At 37.5% G+C, this 25697-nt stretch overlaps 1 protein-coding gene across 9 annotated transcripts in view; it reads right to left on the reverse strand.

Moving 5' to 3' along the window:
- Nucleotides 1-25697, reverse strand: part of LOC106074351 (uncharacterized) — a 118810-nt gene that overhangs the window by 51549 nt on the left and 41564 nt on the right. For 8 of the 9 annotated variants that reach the window (XM_056004660.1, XM_056004662.1, XM_056004666.1 and 5 more), the window contains one exon: nt 17467-18124. In XM_056004660.1, the coding sequence (XP_055860635.1) occupies nt 17467-18124 (658 nt within the window). Of the gene's footprint in view, nt 1-17466; nt 18125-21033; nt 21237-25697 lie in introns of those variants that run through there. The other variant, XM_056004664.1, reaches the window with a different exon arrangement.

Genomic DNA, 25697 nt, shown 5'->3' on the forward strand with positions numbered 1-25697 from the left:
TTAAATCTAACATGTATTATGAAAAGAAAGTTATCTAGATATCATATTTTAATTTTTAGTGTTACTATCATAACTATTAGACTTACTAATTAATAATGCTTTATGAAAAACAAATAAAGGCCTTTATATATTTATGCAAATGTGAAGCATTAAATTGTAAAATCTATTTTTAAAAAATACCACAAATCAATGATTTAAAAAACAAAAAATAAAAAAATCCAGATTTAAAGACTGTAATTAAAAGTGTTCTTGAAAATCTATTTTCACACAATCATCAATGCCTAAAATTGTTCTATTGTGGTAGATTAATACATATTTATAAATGAAAACATTATTTTATAAATATTTATAAATGAAAACATTATTATTAGGATTTCTATTGGCGCTATAATGTTTACTTAATTAGGAATCGTAACCTGGATTGATTTAATTGATGTAGGCCTACATCGGTGTTGTCAAACTTTTACCCATTAGATCTAGAGTGGTCTCTTCCTTAGCCAGCTGGTGTCTAGAAAAGTGTGTCTGTCTAGATTTAGAGTCTCCACTAAGGTCTAGATTCAGATTATCTAGTGACTAGTCTTCTATAAATCTATATATAGAGTCTATAGATCTAGATCTATTCAACTTTCAAGGATGGCAGTCTGGTAGTGTGGTATTGGCCTACTCTCTGTATTGTTCGGTGGTCTTGGATACATACCTTGTCATCCTACATAGTTCTATATATATTAAACATAAACGAAAAGCAGCACCAGGGACCAAGTTTTTTAATGAAAATAGTGAATGCAACGAAAATAGGGGACAGTGCTGACCCTGGAAACTGCAAGACCGCCTAGCTGAGTAGCAGTAACAGTAACACAGTCTGTGAGTCACACTGCAAAGCAAATTTAACATCTAGACCGTAGCCTATACTATAGTTATACCGGGCTATAGGAATGTCTAAAAACATACTTCTGGACAATCTGGTCCAGAGTCATTATCCCGTAAGAAAATTACCACCCCAGTGGTCAATGGTCACTTGCCCCATCTAGATTTTGACTCTAGATGAATAGATTCTTATAGATCTATATATATATATATATCTAGATCGATGCTAAATGTATTGACGTTTGGCCCGTTTGCAAAATTCTTTTTAATTTGGTGATATATATAGATATCTACCTGTTTGTATCATTAATTACCAGATTTTTCCCCGCTAAAGTCAATTTTTTTTTATTCCGCCACACCTTCAAATTTTAGACACTTCTGAGTCTATATAGATCTAGAGTTATAAAATAGATAGATTAGATCTAGAACTAGATATAGAATACCTAGATCTAGTTAATTTGTTTTTAAGCTTAATAAAATAAAGCGGTGAAAATGATTATTTAGAATCTTCTAATTAAATTCTGTTCTCAATTTCACAATTTATGTATATCTGTGCTATATATGTTACCGGCAAAGTACTAAATCCTGCGTTCTATAGAATGCCTAAAGATTTCAGGCAAAGTATGAAACTATTTTTCCATTTCCTACGACGACTTTTCTTCAAGTCAGGAGTACAGTTTTTCACGTGGCAACGCAGACCCAGCTGCGACCTGCATATTTTGCCACACCCAACGGAGACATAACCGTTATCCATCAGCGGTTGAAAAATGTTTATGTTTATCTTATCTTATATAATACAGACGTTACTTCAAAAAGAAGATGATTACGTCCTACGCGTCAGGCATTTAGTCAGTTTATGTTTTCTCCGTTTGTCTGTCATCGGCAGTCAAATTTCTTTTGGTCTCAAAATATGTATCCCGCGACCTTTGTAAGAAACTTCCAGCTTCCTCGTTCGGAAGTCGCCAGCTACCAGGTAGGCCTACTCTCTTAAATGTCAGTTAAAGCAAGTTTGCGCCTTAGCTGGTCTTTAAAGCGTTTCCGGGGGCCACCTATGTTACGCCGACCACCTTTCATCTCACCAAAAAAAGATTGCCTTTAACATACGGTCGTCCCCTATACGGGATACGTGCCCTGCCCACCGTAGCTGTCGAACTATGAGCAGTTCATCTATACTGTCCATTCACAAGAACATCGCTATTTGTGGTTCGGGCTCACCATCCTATGTTCATGATTGAGCGCCAGCATCTTTGACGAAGGAGTTCAAGAAGTCCTAAATGCTTTCTGTATAGTAGTCTTACACATGTATCAGATACACACAGAAGGGTTGAGAGAACCACTGTTTGGTAGACACTGATTTTTTTAGGCAAATGAATGGATTTATTCCGCCACACTCTAGAATGGAGGCGCCCAAAAGTGCTACTTGCCCTAGCCAGAAGGTTATCATCTTCCCTTAAAAGTGATGCATCATTTGATATTATATTTCCCAGATATGTAAAGTGGTCCACCGCGTTAAGGGGTGTCCATTGGCGGTGATCTTTGGGGCTGAGTAGATTTTATTGATTGACTTCTGAAGCGTGTTTTTGTTTTTCAGAGAATTATTTATAAACCATAAGAAGCGGCAGCGTGCGTTAATCCGTTTACTGTATGATAGAACTAATCTTCAGTGTGACCAAGTATGGCGCAATCATCGGCTTAGAGAAGCGCTGATACTACAATTTGATTTATTTTGTTATAGGACAGTAGGAGCCAAAGAAGAAAAACATTGCTGTATGAGCGGAACCTGATGTAGATGTGTGCAGTTGCTGCCTCATTCGACTCAATATTAAGCCAAAAAAAAAGATAGCGAACAGAGTAGGGGCAAGTACATAGCCCTGCTTTACGCCATTCTCTATGGGTAAGTGATCATTTAGGTCATCAATGTGTCTAATTTGGCCCTTTTTGGCCCACATGAAGCTACTTGAGCTGGGTAGGAACCACAATCCACCAAATATAAACCATCGCGACTCACTGCCTCGAAAGTCTTGGTTACACAAAGGCAATTTCACATGTTTTCGGAATCAAGTCGCCTTTTTTTTATTGCATATGAATTAGTCTGTAATACTCTGTACGCACTTCATGTCCTATGGTTACTGTTTTAATACTTAAATTATAGTTATGTTCGGCTATGCTATATTAGTATTAACCACCAGCTACGCCCGTTGATTAGTTCCAAGGCTATATATTGTTTATATATTGTTAATTTTACCATGGATATCCTTCCATTTTTTTTACTTATAACAATAAAAATAAAAAAGTAAACGCTCCCCCATTCATTCCTTTGGCCAGGAAATTATAGTCTCTATTACGTTGAATTGGACCGGCCCGTAAATTCAAGAATCGCTTCTCCCCCACCCTCTACCAGCTCTCTGCCTTAATAGATAGTAGTATTTACATCATTGGACTATTTTTCTGCTTTTCAGTTCTCGAAATATATTTGATAGGCTCTATGATATCTTTTTTGGACCTGGACCCTTTTTTCTTATTACATCCTGCAAATCGTAATGCTTACATAACACTTTGCTTACATAACACTTTGCTTGGCCGTACCTCCCTTTATTTATGTTCGTTTAAATGGAACGGCCCGCTTAAAACGCCTCACAAAAACATTCACTTCTGGCCACAAAACACAAGACCATGCCCAATATTTTAAATTTAAGTTTTTCTCGTGGAAGAAAGATTTTCAGTTCCCAAATTCTATGTCGAAGACGCGTCTATAGCTTTTTCTAAGTATTATTACTGAAAAAACTGCTTTCGAAGGATTAAGATGCAACAATTGCACACCATTTCTGAACATGAGAAAACGTCAGCGAATTGCCTCAAAATATCCTCATAATTTCTATGCCAATCTCCCTTCACTCAGTGAATTGAACCTCGTGAAAAGCGGCAGTACATTTTCTAGATGATTTGGCAAATAGAAGAAGTTGTAGCCTGTATCTGTTTGCCTAGTATTGTCAACAAATTGATATTTTCTTTGTATCTTAACTTGTTCATGTGACAGAAGATTTGTGAAAAATGCATAATTAAAGACCATGCCCAATATTTTAAATTTAAGTTTTTCTCATGGAAGAAAGATACTTTTGTCGTTTTTCAGTTTCCAAATTCTATGTCGAAGACACGTCCAGCACTAAGTTATCTTACTTTCGTGTAGTAAAGCAATACACAGAGCATTCAGATTGCGTGGAGTTATGAGTCTTACGGAGAATGCACTAATTCATTAGCATAAAAAAATGTTTATTAATGCACGGATGCTCTGTCACTGATTTGTTTTATCGATGCCTCCTATAAATAATAGCAGCCACATTTAAGTCAATATTCGTAGTGATCTAGGGGAACCTAAAGTTACTCACAATATTTGTAGTGATCTAGGGGAACCTAAAGTTACTCACAATATTCGTAGTGATCTAGGGGAACCTAAAGTTACTCACAATATTCGTAGTGATCTAGGGGAACCTAAAGTTACTCACAATATTTGTAGTGATCTAGGGGAACCTAAAGTTACTCACAATATTCGTAGTGATCTAGGGGAACCTAAAGTTACTCACAATATTTGTAGTGATCTAGGGGAACCTAAAGTTACTCACAATATTTGTAGTGATCTAGGGGAACCTAAAGTTACTCACAATATTCGTAGTGATCTAGGGGAACCTAAAGTTACTCACAATATTCGTAGTGATCTAGGGGAACCTAAAGTTACTCACAATATTTGTAGTGATCTAGGGGAACCTAAAGTTACTCACAATATTTGTAGTGATCTAGGGGAACCTAAAGTTACTCACAATATTCGTAGTGATCTAGGGGAACCTAAAGTTACTCACAATATTTGTAGTGATCTAGGGGAACCTAAAGTTACTCACAATATTCGTAGTCATCTAGGGGAACCTAAAGTTACTCACAATATTCGTAGTCATCTAGGGGAACCTAAAGTTACTCACAATATTCGTAGTGATCTAGGGGAACCTAAAGTTACTCATCTTGGAGGCGAACAGCGTGTATTGTTATTTTGTAATTGCACAATGCATATCTAGATGTTATAGTTTCTCAAGATTAACTTGAAGTTTCAAAATACTTTTTCTTATCTGAACCTCTAAAACTTAATTCTTGTATTATTTACAAATTCTCCAAAAGAAAGTGTTTTTGTTTCTCTTTTGTATAAGCAATATGGTACACTACAATATAACTTTTTATATGCCACTCATGAAGAAACTTTCTGAGAAATAATCTTTTTGAATAAGATTTTTCCGGTCTAATAATTCTTTTCAGCTTTTTGTTTTCTTTCACCATCAGTCAAGGATGTACAAGTGAGACACAGCGGTTTGCCTTTAATAGTTATGAACAAAGTACTTTCTGAATCAACATGACTTTTATATTCGACATTTTAGAATAACATAGTGAAATAAAGAGACAATAACAATTTGTTACTTAATTTTATAGATGGCGGAAATAAAGCCTAAAATTGGAATATTAAAAGACATATGAAGACTATTCATCTGGATTGGGACATAAAGGTATACAAATAAAGGTACTCGTTCCTCTTAAAAAAACAACACTTGTGATTCAATAGAAAAAAACAAAACAAGAAGAAAATGTCAGGAGCGAAATCACAAGAGGCCGGACTCACTATTTAGTAACTAAGTTCCCTTTCAGACCGTGCAATCTAAGGGGCAGATGATGTTAAGGTCAACTGTTTCTATGGCCAACGGTTAACAACAGGGTGTCATGTAGCCAGCACAACGACTAACCGCTATTACTTTTCTCCAACTAGAGCTGGATGGACTCAGAGGTGACTAAAGATCCTGAAATAAAAAAAAACCCATCCTTCACCAGGATTCAAACCAGCACCCCGGTCCGTAAGCCAAGCGCTTTATCACTCAGCCTCCGAGCCTCTATGTGCATTAATCAGTTTTTAATGCTGAGCTTCTACTTACACTTATCTTATCTTATATGATACAGACGTTACTTTAAAAAAGAAGATGATTACGTCCTAGGCGTCATGCATTTAGTCATGCATATTAATCAATGACTTAAATTCTCCCAAGTCACTGGTTTTCCTGGCTAGCTCAGGCAACCCATTCCATGCTCTAATAGCACTAGGGAAGAAGGAGTATTTGTACAAATTTGTCCTAGCATATGGGACGAGGAATGTGCCTTTATCTTTGTGTCTTTCAGAGTATTTTATCAAGTTTTGTTTTTGTATTTGAAGATTATGGTTCAGTGTTTTATGTATAATTGCTACTTTACTTTTGAGTCTTATGTCCTGAAGGCTTTCTTAATTTAGTGATTTTGCTAAAGGTGTTACTCTAGTCAAATGTGAATATTCGTTTGTTAGGAATCTCACTGCTCTATTTTGTGTCTGTTCCAGTTTCTTAATGTTTTCTTGAGTTGAGGGGTCCCAAACGGAGGATGCATATTCTATTATTGGCCTACCAAGGTTAAATGACATTTTAGTTTTATGTTCTTATTTGATTTATAGAAATTTCTTTTAATAAACCCTAATGCTTTGTTTGATTTTTAGCGGCACCCGAAAGGGGAAAAGACGCTATTAGTTTTGTGCGAAATGTCTGTCCGTCTGTCCCGTTTAGATCTCGTAAACTAGAAAAGATATTGAAAATCCGACATCACAATATTTTAGACCATTCAAAGTTCTGATGCAACGGCTACTTTTTTTTTTCCTGAAAGCGAAAAATCTAATTTTTAAAATCAGTTATGCAAGCAGTTTTTTAAAGAGAAAAAGCTAATTAGTATGCATTTTAAGTTAAACCTAATTTAAAACGAATAGTAATCTTATAAATACCATTTTGTTGAGCATCTTTTATTTATGTGTTGCTTTTAAAAATTCGAATTCAAGATATAACATTTTCAAAACAATTACATAAAGTAAAGACCAGGTGAGGCTCGGTAAAGCGCTTAGCTTCTGAACCGAGGGTCCCGGGTTCGAATCCTGGTGAAGACTGGGATTTTCAACTTCGGAATCCTTGGGCGCCTCTGAGTCTACCTAGCTCTAATGGGTAGGGTACCTGACATTAGTTTGGGAAAAGTAAAGACGTTTGGTCGTTGTGCTGGCTACATGACATCCTCATTAACCGTAGGCCACAAAAACAGATGAACCTTACGTAAAATCATCTGCCCTATAGACCACAAGGTCTGAAGGGGGAACTAATTAGGCCAGGTTCACATCTAACTTTGCATTCACGTGCACCTATCCTTTGATCTGCAGCACCATTGGGGCAATACACAAGATCTGTCAACCTTCTTTCTCCATTCTTATCTCTCATTTGTCTTTGATATAATTTCATTTGGATGTTCTTTCTGAAAATATTGAAGCCTGCCTGGGTGGACCACTTCGGGGGCCGATTTTAAGTTTGTGTTTCCACACAAACTGTCTTTGTAACCTTGTTTCTTATAGTTTCATCAATATGTGGATTCCATGACAGTTTTTCATTTATTATAACACCTAGGTATGTTGCGTTTTTAGTCTGTGTTACTGGTTTGCCATGAATAAGATAAGTGGAATTAATTTGTTTTAGTTTTTTTGTTAGTCTTAACAACTTAAATTTTTCTCGGTGGAAAGACATGCTCGAATTTGATTCCCATTTCTGTAATTCATCTAATTCTCTTTGTAAAATATCTTTGTCTTGTGATGTTTTTATTGTTCTATATATTATGCAATCGTCTGCAAATAATCTGACTTTTGTTCCTGAAGTAATGCAATTTGGTAAATCATTTATGTAAATTAAAAATAGTAGTGGACCAAAGACTGTTCCTTGAGGTACACCTGAGTTTATTGTTATCGGTGTTGATTTAGAGCCATTTATTATTACAGTTTGTTCTCTCCCTATCAGAAAATCTTTAATCCACTGATGTATTGGACCATTAATGCCGAAATATTTTAATTTTTTAAGCAAACTATGGTGGTGAACTTTGTCAAAAGCCTTGGAAAAATCTAGTAAGATAGCATCTATTTGTTTACTATTATCTAAACCTTTTGAAAAATCATCAATTAGTCCTATTAGTTGTGTTTCACATGATCTATATTTCCTAAAGCCATGTTGGTATGGGGATAGGGCATTATGTTTGTCTAAGTGGTTTATGATGTTGCTACATATTATGTGTTCTAGGATTTTACATGTGATGCTGGTAAGTGATACTGGTCTGTAGTTTCATGGGTCAGATTTTTCTCCTTTTTTAAATAGGGGGGGTGACATTAGCTTCTTTCCAGTCCTTTGGTACTCTGCCCTGGTTATATAGTTCGTCCATCGTGGTTCGATGATGACCACTTTGTCATCCAGGGGGCTGAGGGCTTTGCACTGGGGTTTTATGCCTCCTCATGTGGCTGGTGAGACCTATGTGAGACCGGAATGTTCGGCTGCACACTGGGCAGGTTATTCCAGCTGGAGCTAGTGTCGTTTGTCTTGCTTTTCTTTTCTGGCGTTTTTCTTCTGCCTGCGTTGTTCGTTTTTCCTCAGCAACCTGTGCGCCAGTTTTCACAGCGTGACGCCATGATGCTCTGTCGTGTGCCTCTGTCTCCCAGGTGCCAGGGTCTATGCTGAACGCCTTCAGAGAAGCTTTGAGGGTGTCCCTGAAGCGCTTTCTTTGCCCACCTTGCGAGCGCTTTCCTTTGCTTAGTTGGCCATACAAGAGTCGTTTTGGGATGCGGTGGTCTTCCATTCTGTAGACGTGACCTGCCCATCGCAGCTGGGACTGCATCATGATTGTGTGGATGCTTTGCAGACACGCTCTTCGAAGGACTTCTGTATCTGGTATTTTGTCTTGCCATTTGACATTTAGTATTTTTCTCAGACATGTCATGTGGAAGCGGTTTAGTCTCTTTGCATGTTTACTGTACACTGTCCATGTTTCTGAGGCATAGAGCAATGTAGGGAGGATGACGGCTCTGTAGATCCATAGCTTGGTGTTTGTGGTGATACCACGTCTGTTCCAGACATTTGTAGACAGTCTGCCATAGGATGCACTGGCCTTGGCGATACGCAGGTCGATTTCACTATCGATTTTTCCATTTCTGGAGAGTGTGCTGCCAAGATATGTGAATTAGTCCACTGCGTTTATATCCTGTCCATTTATAGTAATGCTTGGATCCGAGTAGGCTTTCCCGGGAGCAGGTAGATATAAGACTTCAGTCTTGTTCGTATTGATGGTAAGGCCAAAGTCTGAGCATGCTCTTGAGAAGTCACTGACGATGCTCTGCAGATCGTTTTCAGAGCAGGCATTTAGGGCACAGTCATCAGCAAATAGCAAGTCTCTGATTACTGCTGCATTTGTTTTTGATTTTGCTTTAAGCCGCCTCGGGTTGAATAGGCCACCATCAAATCTGTATGATATATTTATCCCGTTGTTTTCTCTGACTCTGCTCTGGTTAAGCGATGCCTGAAAGAGTATTTTGAACACTGGGGCTAGCTCATTGCTTAGTTCTTTGAGTAATCTAGCTGGAATACCATCAGGTCCAGACGCTTTATTTGGTTTGGTTTTGGCTAATAGCTTTTGGATTCCAGTTTCTTGTACTACTATATCTTCTATGTTGTCTACTTGGTTCAAATTAAGTAATATGTCCTTGTCTCCTGGGGCTGAGAATGCTGATGCAAAGTATTTGTTTAGGATGTTTGCTTTAGTTTCATTATCATTATGTATTATGTTATGTTCATCTTTTAATGGCGCTATGCCTGTTGTTTCCATTTTCTTAGACTTAATGTATGACCATAGGTTTTTGTTGTTATCTTTAGATATTACATTGTTTATGTATTCACTCTGAAGCTGTCTGCTTACTTTTTGGGTTAGGTGTTTAATTTTTATATACTTTTTGTAAACTCTTTCTGCCTTAGTTTCTTTAAATTTTCTATATAGGTTTTCCTTCTGTTTACAAAGCTTCTTTAGTCTATTATTAAACCAGCATTTATTTATTTTGTTTCCTTTGTAGTTTATTGGTATATGATTTTCTATAATGCTTTTAAGATGGTTTTTAATGAAATTCCAGAGGTCATCGACTGGTTGGTTAATGTCTTTTTCTAATAAGAATGTTTGTTGAAGCAATCATAGTTGTAGCAGCTAAACCAAAAATTCTTTATTTCAACAACTGACGAAGTATTGTTGATTTAAGTTTCAAAAACCATTAGCGTATTAGATGACGTCCCAAAAGACGACATTTAAAAAGATATACCATGATTGAGAAGACATCTAAAGGCAGCTAAATATTTCTTGAAGAAACTAAAAATTGAAAGGTCCAAATTCAAACATCACTAAGACCTTAAAGAATGTCTCTGAGTCATTGAACAAAGCCTTCAGCTATTTCTTACTATCTGCGTAGATGTGAAGTCATGTGAAAATGATTTTTAAAATACATTAATGTTTAGAAATATTTAAGATACTTTAACTGTTATTGAAAAGTTTTCACGTTTGAAATCCAGAAAAAACAACAACATTGTAATTTTCTTAAGACCGCTTTGTTGCAAAATTGAACTATAGATATATTGTAATAAACAACGAGATTCTAATCTAGAATCGACACTTATTTTACAGTTATGTAACAATTTATTAATTATACGTTAGAAGTATTTCTTTATTTAACATGCAAAACTAAGTCATAGCGTCTCCTTTAAGTAACCGCCTTTAACTTTTGGTCAACAGTGGTAGGTTGCGCTTGCTAATATACATAGCTTATATTTGTGTTATTTTGCGCATTCATTAAAATAAGTCTGTCACGTTTTATTTATCTTCATACGGCTATGTTTACGCCTGCGATGATTGTTTCATTATTTTTAGGGGTGGCTACTACTCGTGGCCCGCGGACACCTACAAATATTAGGTATGCCCACAGTATGTATATATATATCATGGTCGTAGCCAGGATTTTATTTTTCGGAATTCCCCCCTCCGCCATATATATATATATACGTGTGTGTGTGTGTGTAATAATTAATCTTTATTACATTCTGACCCTTCATTCTTTCGGAGAACGTTTATTGTATCCTAGAATAGATTCTGCCTGGAGTTAGATGTATTATTGTAGACTCCTTGGCATTGCCAGCTAGTGGCAAGCCCCTCCGCCAAACATTATTTCCGGTATTGAAAGCCAACAAAATGCATATTCTGAGGTCTCTACAGTGCATTATCTTACTATTAAAAAGTTTTATTTCAAAAACCTAATCTGCTTTCTTAATTACTTAGATCCTCCCACGGTGTTCGGCGCATCGGGCGCAAGCTGCTTCCACAAAATCTGTCACTGGCAATGTCTGAAGCTTCTTCCCAGCTGCTCTGAGGACATCCATGAAAGTGTGCGCCAAGTTGTACTTGGATGTTCCTGTTTGCGCTTTCCTTGTAATGGCCTCCATGCCACCGAAACTCTTATTATGCGTAATTCATTTTGTCGGAGAACTTGTCCCACAAACCTCATGCGACGCTCTGTCACAATCTTACTAAGTGGTTCGGCATAGGATTTCCTTGATTGAGACCCGATCTCTATTCCTGACTCCTAAAATCCGTCTTAGCCATCTTTGTTGATTCACATTCAGTCTTTTTCAATTTCGGCAGATGACTATTCACTGCACTTTATTAATGGAGCCCCGCCACTGGTAGAAATGTGTAACCTCTCTTGAATACGCTATTGGAATTAGGTGTCTGTAGTTTGCTTTAGATTTTATATCGAAAAGGGAAGTTTTATCGTCAAAATCATTTGTTGGGGGTTTTAAACTAAAAAATCTAATTAATCGCCGCTGAAAGTGGGTATACTCAAAGCCCCATTTGGCTACGCTCATAGCATTTTGAAGTGTAATGTTTTTTTTATATATTGAAGAGGTATTTTTTTCTTCAAACCCCGATGAAGGGGGGTTTAAACACAAAACCCCTTGGGTTACGCTCATAGAATTTTGAGTAATTTGCTATCTTTTATATTGAAGAGGTATTTTTTTTCTTCAAACCCCGCTGAAGGGGGGTTTAAACTCAAAAACCCTTGGGCTACGACCATTTTTTGAGTGCGTACTTTTTAATATTTTTTTATATTGAAGAGGTATTTTTTAGCTTGAAACCCAGCTGAAGGGGGTAGGAGTTAAACTCAAAACCCCTTTGGCTACGCTCATAGAATTTTGTGTGTGTCATTTGTTTTTTTTTATTTTGAAAAGGTATTTTTTAGCTGCAAACCCCGCTGGAGGGGGTTTTAAACACAAAACCCCTCTTGGCTACGCTCATAGAATCTGGTGACTGATGAATGGATAGTCTTATATTGAAAAGGGGATTTTATCGTTAATTTCGGAGGGGGTTTTAAAATCAAAATCTTCCTTAGCTATGCTCTTGGAATATGGAGATTGTCTTTTGCATTATTATTTTTTTTATAGAAGAGGAGGATTTAACTGCACCCCCCTCCCGGTAGGGGGTTTTAAACTCAAGTAAGGGTTTAGTATTAAAATCTCACATAAAATAAACAAAACTAAAGGAAAAAATCTGTCACTAAATTCCGCCCCCCCCCCCCGCAGGGGGGATTTCATTGGGAGGGGTTGAACCCCAACCCTCCTGGCTACGCCCATGATATATATATATATATATATATATATATATATATATATATATATATATATAATAATAATAATAATAATAATAATAATCTTTATTGTCCGTACGGAAATTTGTCTTACAATTTGTGCATTACACCAAATAAAAAAACATTATAACTATAAGAAACCAAAGTGTACATTCACACCAGACTCACTCATAATTTACATGTGACAAAGTTTATACCAGATTGTTTTTATTTAATGATTTGATTGCCAGGGGAACAAAAGAGTGTTTGTGTCTGTTTGTCTTTGCTATCGGTGTCTTGTATCTCTTTTGTGATGACAAAATCACAAAATCCTGACACAAAGGGTGATTCTTTATTTCGAGGATCTTGTTAGCTTTTTTATAGATGTTAGTCTCAAACAACTGCCCAAATGGGGTTTGTTTTTTGCCAATGACTCTACCAGCAGCATTTAGGATTTTATTAAGTTTATTTTTATTTTTAATGCTCAGATTGCCATACCAGGCATTGATATTGAAACTTAAAATATTGCAGATGTGAGCGTGATAAAACATAGCCAAGGCCTTTTTGCTAACATTAAACGATGACAGTTTTCTTAGTAATCGTAATCTTTGCTGCCCTTTTTTGCTGATATAATCAGTATTTGCCGTAAAATTTAGTTTAGGATAGTACCAAGGTATTTAAAGGTTTGCACAATTTTAATAGTCTCTCCAGCTACAGAAACAATATCATTTTCCTTCTTTTCCCTACGAAAATCTTTTATCATTTCTTTGTTTTTTTTTTACATTAATAATAAAAAATTATCTTTACAGTATTTTTCAATGTGTTCTATTTCTTTGAAATACTCATTTACGTCTGAGCTCTATGAGAGAAGGGCAAGAAGAGCCGCATCATCAACGAATTTTGTGAAGGAGCAAAAAGGACTATCGGATTGAAAATCATTGGTGTACAAAATGAACCACAATGGCGATGTCACAGCCCCTTGGGGCGCCCCTGTGTTAACTATGCGTTCATTTGATATAACATTGTTTACCCTAACCCTCTGAGATCTCTGGGTCATATATATTATTGAAACATCTGATTATTATGATCAAGAGGCTAAAGAAACATTGACTATACATGTCATTCTAAATAGTTGAAAGAAAACGAAGATTATTTTACTTGGTAACATTTCGAAACATTCATTCAAAGACGCAACACCATACTTGTATGTATTCAAAGCTATGGAGAATTGTTTTGAAAGTCGTGGGTTGGCATGGAACAAAATGGCTGTAGTAACAACTTATAGTGCCCTTGCTTTGATTAAGAAAAACATAGATCTGTTTTGTAATTAATATCCCAACCATACACTATTACCTCTGTACAGGAAAGCTTGTGCAAAGCTGCATTCAATATCAAACATGTATTTATTCCACTGTTTATCCTATTTATTTTAGAGACTGCGTCCTATTCACTGCACCAGTTCAAGGCTTTTTCGGTTATCAAAATCAAATTTTTATCTAGAATTGATGTTTGGCTTACAAGAAGTTTGATTAACAATAACTTTTTACCCCACCCTTCCTTTCCCTTACCTCTGTTTGTCAATGTTCTAGTTTAGTTTCCCCACTAGAGACATTTTCATCTCTTTTCTATTATGTTGTATTCCATTACTAAGTTATAGTCCTAAGTTTAAACCTGTGCTTTACTTAGATAACCTATGTCAACTATTTATTTCCTTTATATTATAGTTTACGAAATATTTAATTCCAAAGTTTAAACCTGTGCTTTACTTGGATGCTCTTGCAATCAGCCTAACCAGGTATTACCTAACTTTATTATTTATCCTTTTCATATAGGCTATATCTGATTCAAATTATTATTTGAATGGAATGAGCTCTACGCCAAACAGAAACACTCTGATTTATTGCATGACATATGAGCTTCAACCTATTGTCATGAAGAAGGTTCAAAGTGTTTCTTTTTCAGCCTGAATGTGATAGGTAGCACAAGGTTACCTTCTCTAGAAATATAGCTTCTACCACTACTGGATCTGCTACATCTTCAGCATGACTAGAACTTGAGCCAAAGTCGACTGACCGATTTGGATGACTTATATCCCGCATAGTGACCATAAGACAATGCCAGACATCTCATCGTTATGTGTGGGGTCGCAACAGAGCACCCACCAGAGGAAGATCTGACATATGTCAGCGATAGGGTATTTCTTCAGTGCCCACTGCAAATGCTTAGAGCCCACCGTCCAGTGCCCAGAGACTATTGCCTAGTGTTCAGCACTACTACAGAGTATCCGCTGTCCATTCCCAGCTATCCGCTGCCCGGTATCTAATGCCGACTGCCTAGAGCATATCCTCCAAACTTTCGATTGAGACGGTAACCTGCTAAGAGCCAGCCTAATCCCTCTAAAAGCTAGAGTCGACCAGGTGAGAGACCATTCTGTACTTATTACGCAAACAAGTCCAGCTATCAACAAACCAGAAGCAATAAAACAAGAAGCGAAAAAGAAACACTTATCCCCCATAAGCAATCGGTAATGAAAATACAGCATTAACAATATACACAGTTCACTTTTCACTTCTTTTGTTTTTAATTAAATAATTAAGAAATTCTTGGCTTGTTCTTATTGCTACCACAATTTCTTATATGAGCGGGGGACCAAATAAAATGAACTTGCCCTAAAGTTAACGAACCAAAAATGAAAAAAAAAAACTCGCCACATTATCCATTATTTACATTATTTATATTGTATTGCTTTAGTGTATTTTTTAAATTTACAATCATAATCCTATACAAGCATTAGCTAAGGGCCCCCGAGCAATGTTTAGCACTGACATATAAAAACTAGATAAAGGGCACCATATCTCAAATAGCTTAGGGCTTTTTCAAAGCTAAATGCGACACTTATGTTACATTTTGTTTGAATTGAAAAATTCATGGATAACACGCTAAAACAAATTAGTCAAAAGCTTTGAAATAGTCGACCTAACTTTTAGGGTTTAGAGTCTTTTAAAAATCAAAGTAATTGCACTTATGATGATACAATGACGCTGATAATAAAAACAAAACGTCACGATCCATGCATCAAAATACAAAAACACTTTGATACCAATTTTTATCAAAGCCGAGCAGATAGGAAGTAGGCCTGTACGCCTGTTGGAGACTTCGTGTTACTTCAATACGTCTGCTTTGAAATGCACAACAACAGTGGTGTAGCTAGGGATTTGGATGCCCGGGGGCTTGACCTTTTTAGGGGCTCTCCATTTTGACATTCGACATTATGATATGAGATAATGTACAAGTCGAAATTCAAATAGGTTTTACAGTATAGAAGTACAATTTTAAAACATAATCTTTTTTATGAATATTACTGTTTGGTTGTTTTGTTGGCGAGACAAGTGACAAATCTCTCACGTCATGCTTTTTTTTGCAACAAAGGCAAATATAACATCATCTAGATCAAGGCTGTCTGGTATTTTTGACTTCACGTGAATAGCAAGATTACATGACAGTGAAATAATATTTAACGTAATACATTTTTTAGGATATTCATTTGCCCCCCCCTCAAGTGGGGTCCAAGGTAGACTTTCGAAATTGGACCCCCTCCCCTCCCATATTTACGCCACTGCACAACAGTTCTTATTTTGCCAAAAGCAGCTTCCTCCCTTCCCCCATGTGCAGGTGTCATTCGATATAAAGCCTATGAGATTGCTAGAGGTTATGAACGAGAAATTAGATCTATCTTCTTGTCCCAGTTCTAGCTTGACTGGAGTTGACGCATTCTGTTAAGCCACTCACTCAAAAGAATGCTATCTCGTGATCATTAGGGCATCATGTGTGTAAAAAGAAATGTTCTTGATGTGAAATAATTACATCAACACCATCAATGTGTTTATTCTAATAAAAGAATGAAATCATTTTTCGTCAAAAAATAGAATATTTAAAAAAAGTAAAATTAAATTTTCAATAGCTCTGAACGTTAAAATTTTTTTTTTACCATTTGTTTTTGTTTAACGCAATTTCTTGCTTTTAGCTTTCTCAATGCGCTATGATCCTATCACTGGAAGAGGACGGGGAGGGGCAGAAAGAAGGTAGTACCGGTGTCAGTGTTACAGTGATCGCTTTTTATATGCATTTATAAAAAAAAAGTTGTACCACTTGAATTCAAACTCAAGGGTTCAAGCCTCCTGAAGCCAACACATTAAACACTTTGCCAGCGACATTTTTATAAACAAAAAAGATTTCATAGTTATCTATTGTTAATTTCAAACTTTAAAGTGACGACCTAATTCTCTACACAAAGTATAAAGGGGACTAATTTAACTTATACCAGTACCACCACACCTATCTAGTACAATTTCCTTTCCTTGTTCGACACCAAACAAAATAATAAATTACCAATAGTTAATTAACTAATTCGTTTTTTTTTAAAATTGATTCTTGTTCTGTCGGGTACAAGAAATAATTGTGCGAGTTTTCTACTTGAACGAGACTGGATGTGGGAGAAATAACGTCAACACACTTTGAACCAGACAGACAGAGCGAGTGAGTTGATAGAAGATTGGGGATTATTTACACCGTGTCTATTTGAAAGTGTCCTTTACATAAATAAATTACAGAATTTTTACAAAATAAAAACAAAAGGCCGGCACAATAAGGAAACCGGAAAAAAACAGAACATTAAAAGAATGAAACATGTCCTTTATTAGGAACCCTAACAGCCTTCTAAGAGGCATTAACTTTGCCTGCAAATAAACATTAATTCTGTGTACTATGGGACATGTGTACGGTAGTTTGTTCAAATCTATGTAAATTTGATCATCGTCGCTAGGCCTTTCTTAATTACTTCAACACTAAAAGGGTGTTAGTGATATCAGTTTCATTACGTAAATGTCTAATTATGTCACAACATCAGTAAAAAGAGTTTAAATTATATATGGCTTGATAATAATATCTTTATCATAACTGTTCACTGTATGCTAGTATGGAGAAATTAGTGTGCAATTAAATATAACAAGCTCAAATAATTAACTAAATTAAAAAATACTTACATATATTTTATCATTGAAGTATCGCTTTTTTATAGAATCTGTAATAGAATCCAAATTTAGCTCCGGAAGTTTGGATAAATCCATTAGTTTTAAAGGATCTCTAGTACTAGAGTAAGTTTCACTTTGTTCCTCAAAAACTGGAGATGCTCTGAAATGAACGCTTGTCGTCCTTGGTTTGCTCAACAAATCAAGTGGTATACTTTCCGGTTTCTTAGCTACTGCAGGAGCACTTCCAGGCAATTTTTTGTTTAGCCGAGGAGAATCTACATTGAACGAAAACGAGGCAGCGGGGCGAACAGCATCTCCGTAATCAGGCGACGGAGACAACACATCCTCGTTGGAGTCATAATCTGGAGCCACAGACTCCAGTCTAGTGGGGGTCGGCCTTGACCTCGTGGTGTCGTGCTCCATGAAGGGCTTACTCTCGGGAATGTCCTCTGTGTTTTGAAAAGCTAAGTTGTCGACTCCACTTTTGTTCTTCTTCTTGGCAGTGGCATAGTCGAAATTGTTCTTGCTCATGGCGGAACTCATCGAGAGGAGAGAGTCCGTCAGGATAGACTTGTCTGTTAATGCATCGATGTCCCAGTATGTGTTCTCATCTTCGCTTCTGAGGCTGCTTTTGTCAGAACTGTCGCTAGAGTGTAAACTTTGAAGCGATCTGAAAAATAGTAAGAAGACGCTGTAGATGACTGTCACTACAAAACTCCTTGCTAGTCTTTTTAACGAAATGTTTAAAGCAAACAGGAATGTCTAGTAGTAACAACTTAACATATTTAGTTTTATAATTTAAATATTTTTTCAAAATAAACTTTTTCATCCTCACCCAAGCACGCCTGCCCCCCGCCCCCCCCCCCCCCCCCCAAAAAAAAAAAGCAAAAAAAAAAGTCATACAGTCCTCCAAAGACTTTGTTTCCCGGACAACTAATGCACGTACAGTGGTCAAGTTTCAAACTGACCCTCTTAGCCAGAGTAGGTTCTTTTCCGGCCCAAGTAAAAGAAAGGAACGCTTGTGATTCATCTGGGTATATTTATTTTCTCTCATTAAGTCGTTTACACAACTAAAACCAACAGGGAAATCTCCTCACATCTCTAACAAGACTAAACTAAGAATCTGTAACTCTAATGTCAAGCCGGTCCTACTGTATGGTTCTGAAACATGGTAACAATAGTTCTCATATAAAATAGTTATATTCAGAGCTAGAAGCTCTCCGATGTTTTTCTAATTCGGGGGACTTCAAACTATGAGCTAAATCCAGCAATAAATATATGAGCTTTTCAATACATTTTTTAAGTTAAAAAAAAATTAATCTTGACCAAAACAAAACAAATGTTATATTGCCCTAGCAGGTAGCTTAACGTGAATGTCTCAATATAACTTCACAGTGTTAACTAGGACATCGGGAAATCTTCAGCATTATGACCATGTGAATATCAAACAAAGAGAATGTCGGGAGAAGTGTCAGTAAATCAATTATAGAACGAATATTTGTGAAAGCAAACATACCAAGTCACATGTATGTGTCCAAAGAGATAACATCTTGAACGCTAAGAAAGAAATGTGTCCAAATATTTGTGTCTGGCTGACTACTTAGATAATAGTTTCCTCTTAAACATATGCGAAATTTGGCGATAGTGACTTGAATGTGACAGTATTATCTTTGACAGCTGTTACGTTTAGGTAATAAAGTATTTCTGTAGACGTCATTGTGCATCACTAAATAACCAAGGCCAACATGGTACATTGTGAATGGGTGAGCTTTTTCTTTATGGAATCCCCATAGTGAGGAAATTCTAAAAAATCAAAGGTTTAGGGTTTATTAAAAGAAATTTCTACAAACAAAAAAAGAACACTGTTTGGGACAAACTCATCTCAATAAAACATTTAAAAAAACTGGAACAGAATAGAGCAGTGAGATTGACAACAAACGAATATTCATATTTGATTAGAGTAACACCTTTAAAAAAATCATTAAATGTATAGATCTTTAGGATAGAAGACTTCAAAGTAAAATACACATTATACATATAACACTGAACCATAATCTTCAACTATAAAAACAAAACCTAATAAAATTTTAAGAAAGACACAAAGATAAAGGCACATTCCTCGTTCCATATGCTAGGACAAATTTATACTAATACTCCTTCGTTAGCAGTGCTATTAGCCCATGAATGGGTTGCCTGAGTCAGCCAGGAAAACCAATGACTTGGCATAGTTTAAGCCATTGATTAACATGCATGACTAGATTGACATAGGGATACGCGTAGGACGTAATCATTTTTTTTGAGGTAACGCCTGTATTTTATCTGATGGTATACGATTTATTAAAGATAAGTGCTGTGTTATTCTTTATTTTCTCTATGTTCTTAGTGATGATCGCTATTTCCTAAGCTTATATCAGTCACTCTGTCTGTCCGTCTGATACACGTTTTGTACACTTTATTTCTCCAACATTCTCGGAGCAAGTTGCAAATGTTGCACATAAATCCATAGTTTCTACCAAATCATGAATCAAGAAAAAAAAATCAACCAATAAAAAATTATTGAAACCCACGTTTGCATACATTACATGCGTTCAGTTTTATGCATATCAAGTTGTGGGCCGAATCGTATGGTAATGCCCGGGCCGATTTTGATACCCGTCCGCACCTGGATAGAAGGATGGACTGGGCCTCGCTATTGCTTCCTTTGTAAAATAAATGCATTAGAAAATACAAACTCACTAAGAAAAAAAGATAGAATATATAGAGCTCCTCCTATTTCCTATCAACTCGAAGATGAATGTGAAGTCCAAACCTCGCTTTAAAAAGCCGGCCGCATACGTGGCATGGGTGGGTTAGGTCAGTTGCAGATAGGCCTGCTTCTTCTCTCAACTTTTTGTTGGTTCGGCGCTCTTTCGCCCTGGCCACTACTCTTGCTTTAATACCGCTTGTATTGACCTCCCTGGGAGCGCTTTCCTGCACACAACTCCCCGTACAGAAGTCGTTTGGGAAGGCGATTGTCTGGCATGCGGACTACATGTCCCGCCCATCGAAGTTGGGACTTTTTTACTGTCGCATTGATACTGTTCATGTTGGACAGCTTAAGATTTCTGTGTCTGGTATGGGGTCAGACCAATGCACCTTATGGATACTCCTTAGACAGCGTAGGTGGAAGAAGTTTAACTTTTTGATGTGTGCAAATAATTCCATATCTTAGTTTCATATCTCTCAATATTTACACGTTGAACTTAAAGTGATCTGCACAATGTCATTTAACAATCAAAAAATTAAATTTCCAATTTATTTAACATTTTTATAAATGGAAATCGAACTGTAGGCTTACAACCTATTCAATTGAATGTATTTCAATTTAACTAATACTTTTACAGTTTTTGTTAACAAGTTTACACAACTTTGTTATATGTTTTGATACTTCAACAACAGTGGATATCTATTAAATTCTTCAATAAACACAGACTAAACTTCCTCCTATAAAAACTGGCCCTATTTTCCTTTAAAGAACACTGGCCTCTACATACGTACGATGCACATTTCAAAACTGCCAGATTGTACACAAAAACTTACCTAGTTTTTAAATCATCCATGTTTACAATCAATTAATAATTTCACATAAATGTAATGCATTAGACTGCTAACAAGGCTTCGGCGCGAAGTAGTGCCATTTAAGCTTAATGTTAGCTCCTTTGTCGTTCTTCAAAGTAATAAGATACGGCTGTCAATGGACATACTAATCCTTCAATCTTCAACAATAACCCTAATGGCAAACTTTAAATTATATCTACCTCAAAATTTATTTTTGTAATGTTTATTTATGCTAGGAAGATTTGCAATTAAACATAGAGGCAAATAAAAATGTGAACAAGTCTACCGTCTCGAAGAGAGACTAAGCATCAGCGTGTCAGACGATCTGTTCTTAAGAACAAAGACGGAACTAATTCACCAGGATAACCCACGAGAACAAGTCACGTGATAAGATCTGAAGGCAGACGTGATATCCTTATAGAGACAATACAAAAGTCACCTATAGGTATGTCGCGTACTTGCCGTTAAATCTATTCCAGCCTTATCGTTATTCCGGGGGGTTTCCCATTAATTCAAGTCATATTATCGCTTTACCTAACTTTAATTTACAAAAAAATATATGCCTACATATACTATGCCTATTGTATTATATACATTTCAGGTAACTTTAATTTTAATTTATTTGAACCAAAATGCAATGGATTTTAACTGTTTACAGTTCATAACATGTCAATATAGTACATTAATGTACGAACGAATAAAGTATTGCACATCTGGTATGATACGATGTTATTGGTGCACACAAAAACGTTTGTCTTCTTATACATACACCTTGTCTGAATGTGGATAGAGTTTATAGTCCTATGTTATGTCTGAATGTGGAGGCGAATAGAGTTTATAATCCAATGTTATGTCTGAATGTGGATGCGAATACAGTTTATAATCCAATGTTATGTCTGAATGTGGATGCGAATACAGTTTATAATCAAATGTTATGTCTGAATGTGGATGCGAATACAGTTTATAATCAAATGTTATGTCTGAATGTGGATGCGAATACAGTTTATAATCCAATGTTATGTCTGAATGTGGATGCGAATACAGTTTATAATCTTATGTTATGATTTTATTTTTGTGGTAAGAACTTTCTACATATTTATGCTATCAAATACTTTATTTTTCTGTATTTTATTATGAAATATCTTATTTTACTATGTTTTGTTTTTTTCGCAATGAAATACTGTTGTTTTTTTGTGTGTAATTTTTGTGCAGAGAAATACTTTTGTTTTTTGTTCTTTGATTTACTTTTCCCAATTTTCAATCTAGGATCAAATTGAAACTTTGCACAATTATTCATGTCGACAACACATGAATAAATTTAAAAAAAACAATAGTTAGTTAATTATAATTAATTATGTTATTTTTTTAAATTTAGAAATGTACTAAGCAAAGAAAGATGAGCCTTGTGTATAGAGTTAGATCGTTCGCTAAAACTGTTTAACTGTTTAGACTTTTTAGACAAGAAAACAACACTTTTTTTTTGTAATGAATACTTGTGTAGCTCGGTGGCTGGTCGGCCTTCCATCATGGGGGCTCGAAACCCCAAATTGGAATTCAGACTCAAGCAAATTAAAAACGTTTTTGAAAAAGCAGCACAGAAACCTTCTCTCATATACCCCCTCCACCCACCCACCACTAACTGATGTACAAAAAACAAAGTGATTGGACCATTGCGCAGCGAGCTTGCTATAAGCATATAAGTAGCACTAATAAAAATAATTCATGAAAATATTTCCAATCGCACAAATTTATTATTGAAACCCACGTTTGCACACGTTACGTGCGTTCAAATGTATGCATATCATATGGAACCAAGTTGATTCAAAATAATTGATGCAATATGTTTGTTTGTTTGTTTGTAATAAGTTTAACATATTTCGGATGTTCCTTCAGAGTTGAAGATAGTTTACTTCCTAGTCCAAACCTCCCGCAGGACGACGGGGGATGGGAGCGGGAAGGCTTTGAACACGGGACCATCGATAAATCCAAACGACAGTCCAGCGCGCAAACCGCACGACCAGGCAGCCATCCAATATCACCGAATATGCTTTGTATTGTCCTTGGGTATATTTTCGAAATAATTTTCTTGTTTCTAATTATGACCGAGGTGACTGTCTCAAAGCAAATTGTAAGACTATGTTTTTCCCAAGTAAAAAAATAATTTATAAATGTGATGGTAGAATTGTGACGTCATCTTTAAAAAAATATTGCTACGAATGTGTTCGGGTTGGGGGGGGGGGCTGTGCCGACTGTGTCAGAAATCAAACATTGATTTAAACCTTGACTAACATGAACACCTTATCACAACGACAGCTTTAGAGTTAGTTTACGCAAGAAGTAGACACAAACAGCTATGTGCTTCATATTGGACTTAATGTTTCTCCAGACGTCCCTTATCAACCAGGAAGCGGTTGCTCTTATTATGAAGAGGAACACACCAATCAAATAGCAGAATTGAAACATGGTAAGGTGACTGGCAGGTCATCCCCCTATCGAGCATGCGAGTTCTTCCTGGTTCCAGACTGTGATTGACAGTAATGTCCCTTGGAATAAGTATCACTGGATGATTCTTTGACTCTAAATGAATATGACATTGTCACGAGCGGTTAAGGAAGAGTGCTGTATTAAAGGTGGATACGAGAGACCCAGCAGTGGTCTATATATAAGACACATTGAATAGTATGCACTTTAATTAAAAATAAGAAGCTTTTTTAAAAATATATAAATATAATCCTAGTCACAGTCTGGTGGTTCTCCCTCGCACTTCATCTCCTTACCTAACAGAAAGTATCCAAACAACCAGGGGAGAGAGTGAACAGAATTAAGGAAAAGGGGGGGGGGTGCTGAGAGGCCTATGTGTTTCCCAACAACACCGGATGAAAAGGGGGGGGGGTGCTGAGAGGTCTATGTGTTTCCCAACAACACCGGATGAAAAGGGGGGGGGGTGCTGAGAGGCCTATGTGTTTCCCAACAACACCGGATGAAAAGGGGGGGGGGTTCTGAGAGGTCTATGTGTTTCCCAACTACACCGGATGAAAAGGGGGGGGGGTGCTGATAGGCCTATGTGTTTCCTAACAACACCGGGGGGGGGGTGCTGAGAGGCCTATGTGTTTCCCAACAACACCGGATGAAAAGGGGGGGGGTGCGCTGAGAGGCCTATGTGTTTCCTAACAACACCGGGGGGGGGGGGTGCTGAGAGGCCTATGTGTTTCCTAACAACACCGGGGGGAGGGTGCTGAGAGGCCTATGTGTTTCCTAACAACACCGGGGGGGGGGTGCTGAGAGGCCTATGTGTTTCCTAACAACACCGGGGGGGGGGTGCTGAGAGGCCTATGTGTTTCCTAACAACATCGGGGGGGGTGCTGAGAGGCCTATGTGTTTCCTAACAACACCGGGGGGGGGGGTGGTGAGAGGTCTATGTGTTTCCTAACAACACCGGGGGGGGGGGTGCTGAGAGGTCTATGTGTTTCCTAACAACACCGGATGAAAAGGGGGGGGGGTGCTGAGAGGCCTATGTGTTTCCTAACAACACCGGATGAAAAGGGGGGCGGGGTGTGCTGAGAGGCCTATGTGTTTCCTAACAACACCGGATGAAAAGAGGGGGGGTGCTGAGAGGCCTATGTGTTTCCTAACAACACCGGATGAAAAGAGGGGGGGGTGCTGAGAGGCCTATGTGTTTCCTAACAACACCGGATGAAAAGAGGGGGGGGTGCTGAGAGGCCTATGTGTTTCCTAACAACACCGGATGAAAAAAGGGGGGGGGGGTGCTGAGAGGCCTATGTGTTTCCTAACAACACCGGATGAAAAGAGGGGGGGGGGGGTGCTGAGAGGCCTATGTGTTTCCTAACAAAACCGGATGAAAAGAGGGGGGGGGAAGGCCTATGTGTTTCCTAACAACACCGGATGAAAAGGGGGGGGGTGCTGAGAGGCCTATGTGTTTCCTAACAACACCGGATGAAAAAGGGGGGGGGTGCTGAGAGGCCTATGTGTTTCCTAACAACACTGGATGAAAAGGGGGGGTGCTGAGAGGCCTATGTGTTTCCTAACAACACCGGATGAAAAGGGGGGGGGGGTGCTGAGAGGCCTATGTGTTTCCTAACAACACCGGATGAAAAGGGGGGGGTGCTGAGAGGCCTATGTGTTTCCTAACAACACCGGATGAAAAGGGGGGGTGTGTGCTGAGAGGCCTATGTGTTTCCCAACAACACCGGATGAAAAGGGGGGGGGGTGCTGAGAGGCCTATGTGTTTCCTAACAACACCGGATGAAAAGGGGGGGGTGTGCTGAGAGGCCTATGTGTTTCCTAACAACACCGGATGAAAAGGGGGGGGGGTGCTGAGAGGCATATGTGTTTCCTAACAACACCGGATGAAAAGGGGGGGGTGTGCTGAGAGGCCTATGTGTTTCCTAACAACACCGGATGAAAAGAGGGGGGGGGGTGCTGAGAGGCCTATGTGTTTCCCAACAACACCGGATGAAAAGGGGGGGGGGGTGCTGAGAGGCCTATGTGTTTCCTAACAACACCGGATGAAAAGAAGCGCCACACGTTTTTTGAAATTCAAGAATGCTTTTTAATTTTTTTTCTCACAACTGTGTCTTTTAAGACATTATTTAAATACAAAGCTTTAAAAAAAAAGATAAACTTAC

Source organism: Biomphalaria glabrata, chromosome 11 (genome assembly GCF_947242115.1).
Source record: "Biomphalaria glabrata chromosome 11, xgBioGlab47.1, whole genome shotgun sequence".
Lineage (NCBI taxonomy): Eukaryota > Metazoa > Mollusca > Gastropoda > Planorbidae > Biomphalaria > Biomphalaria glabrata.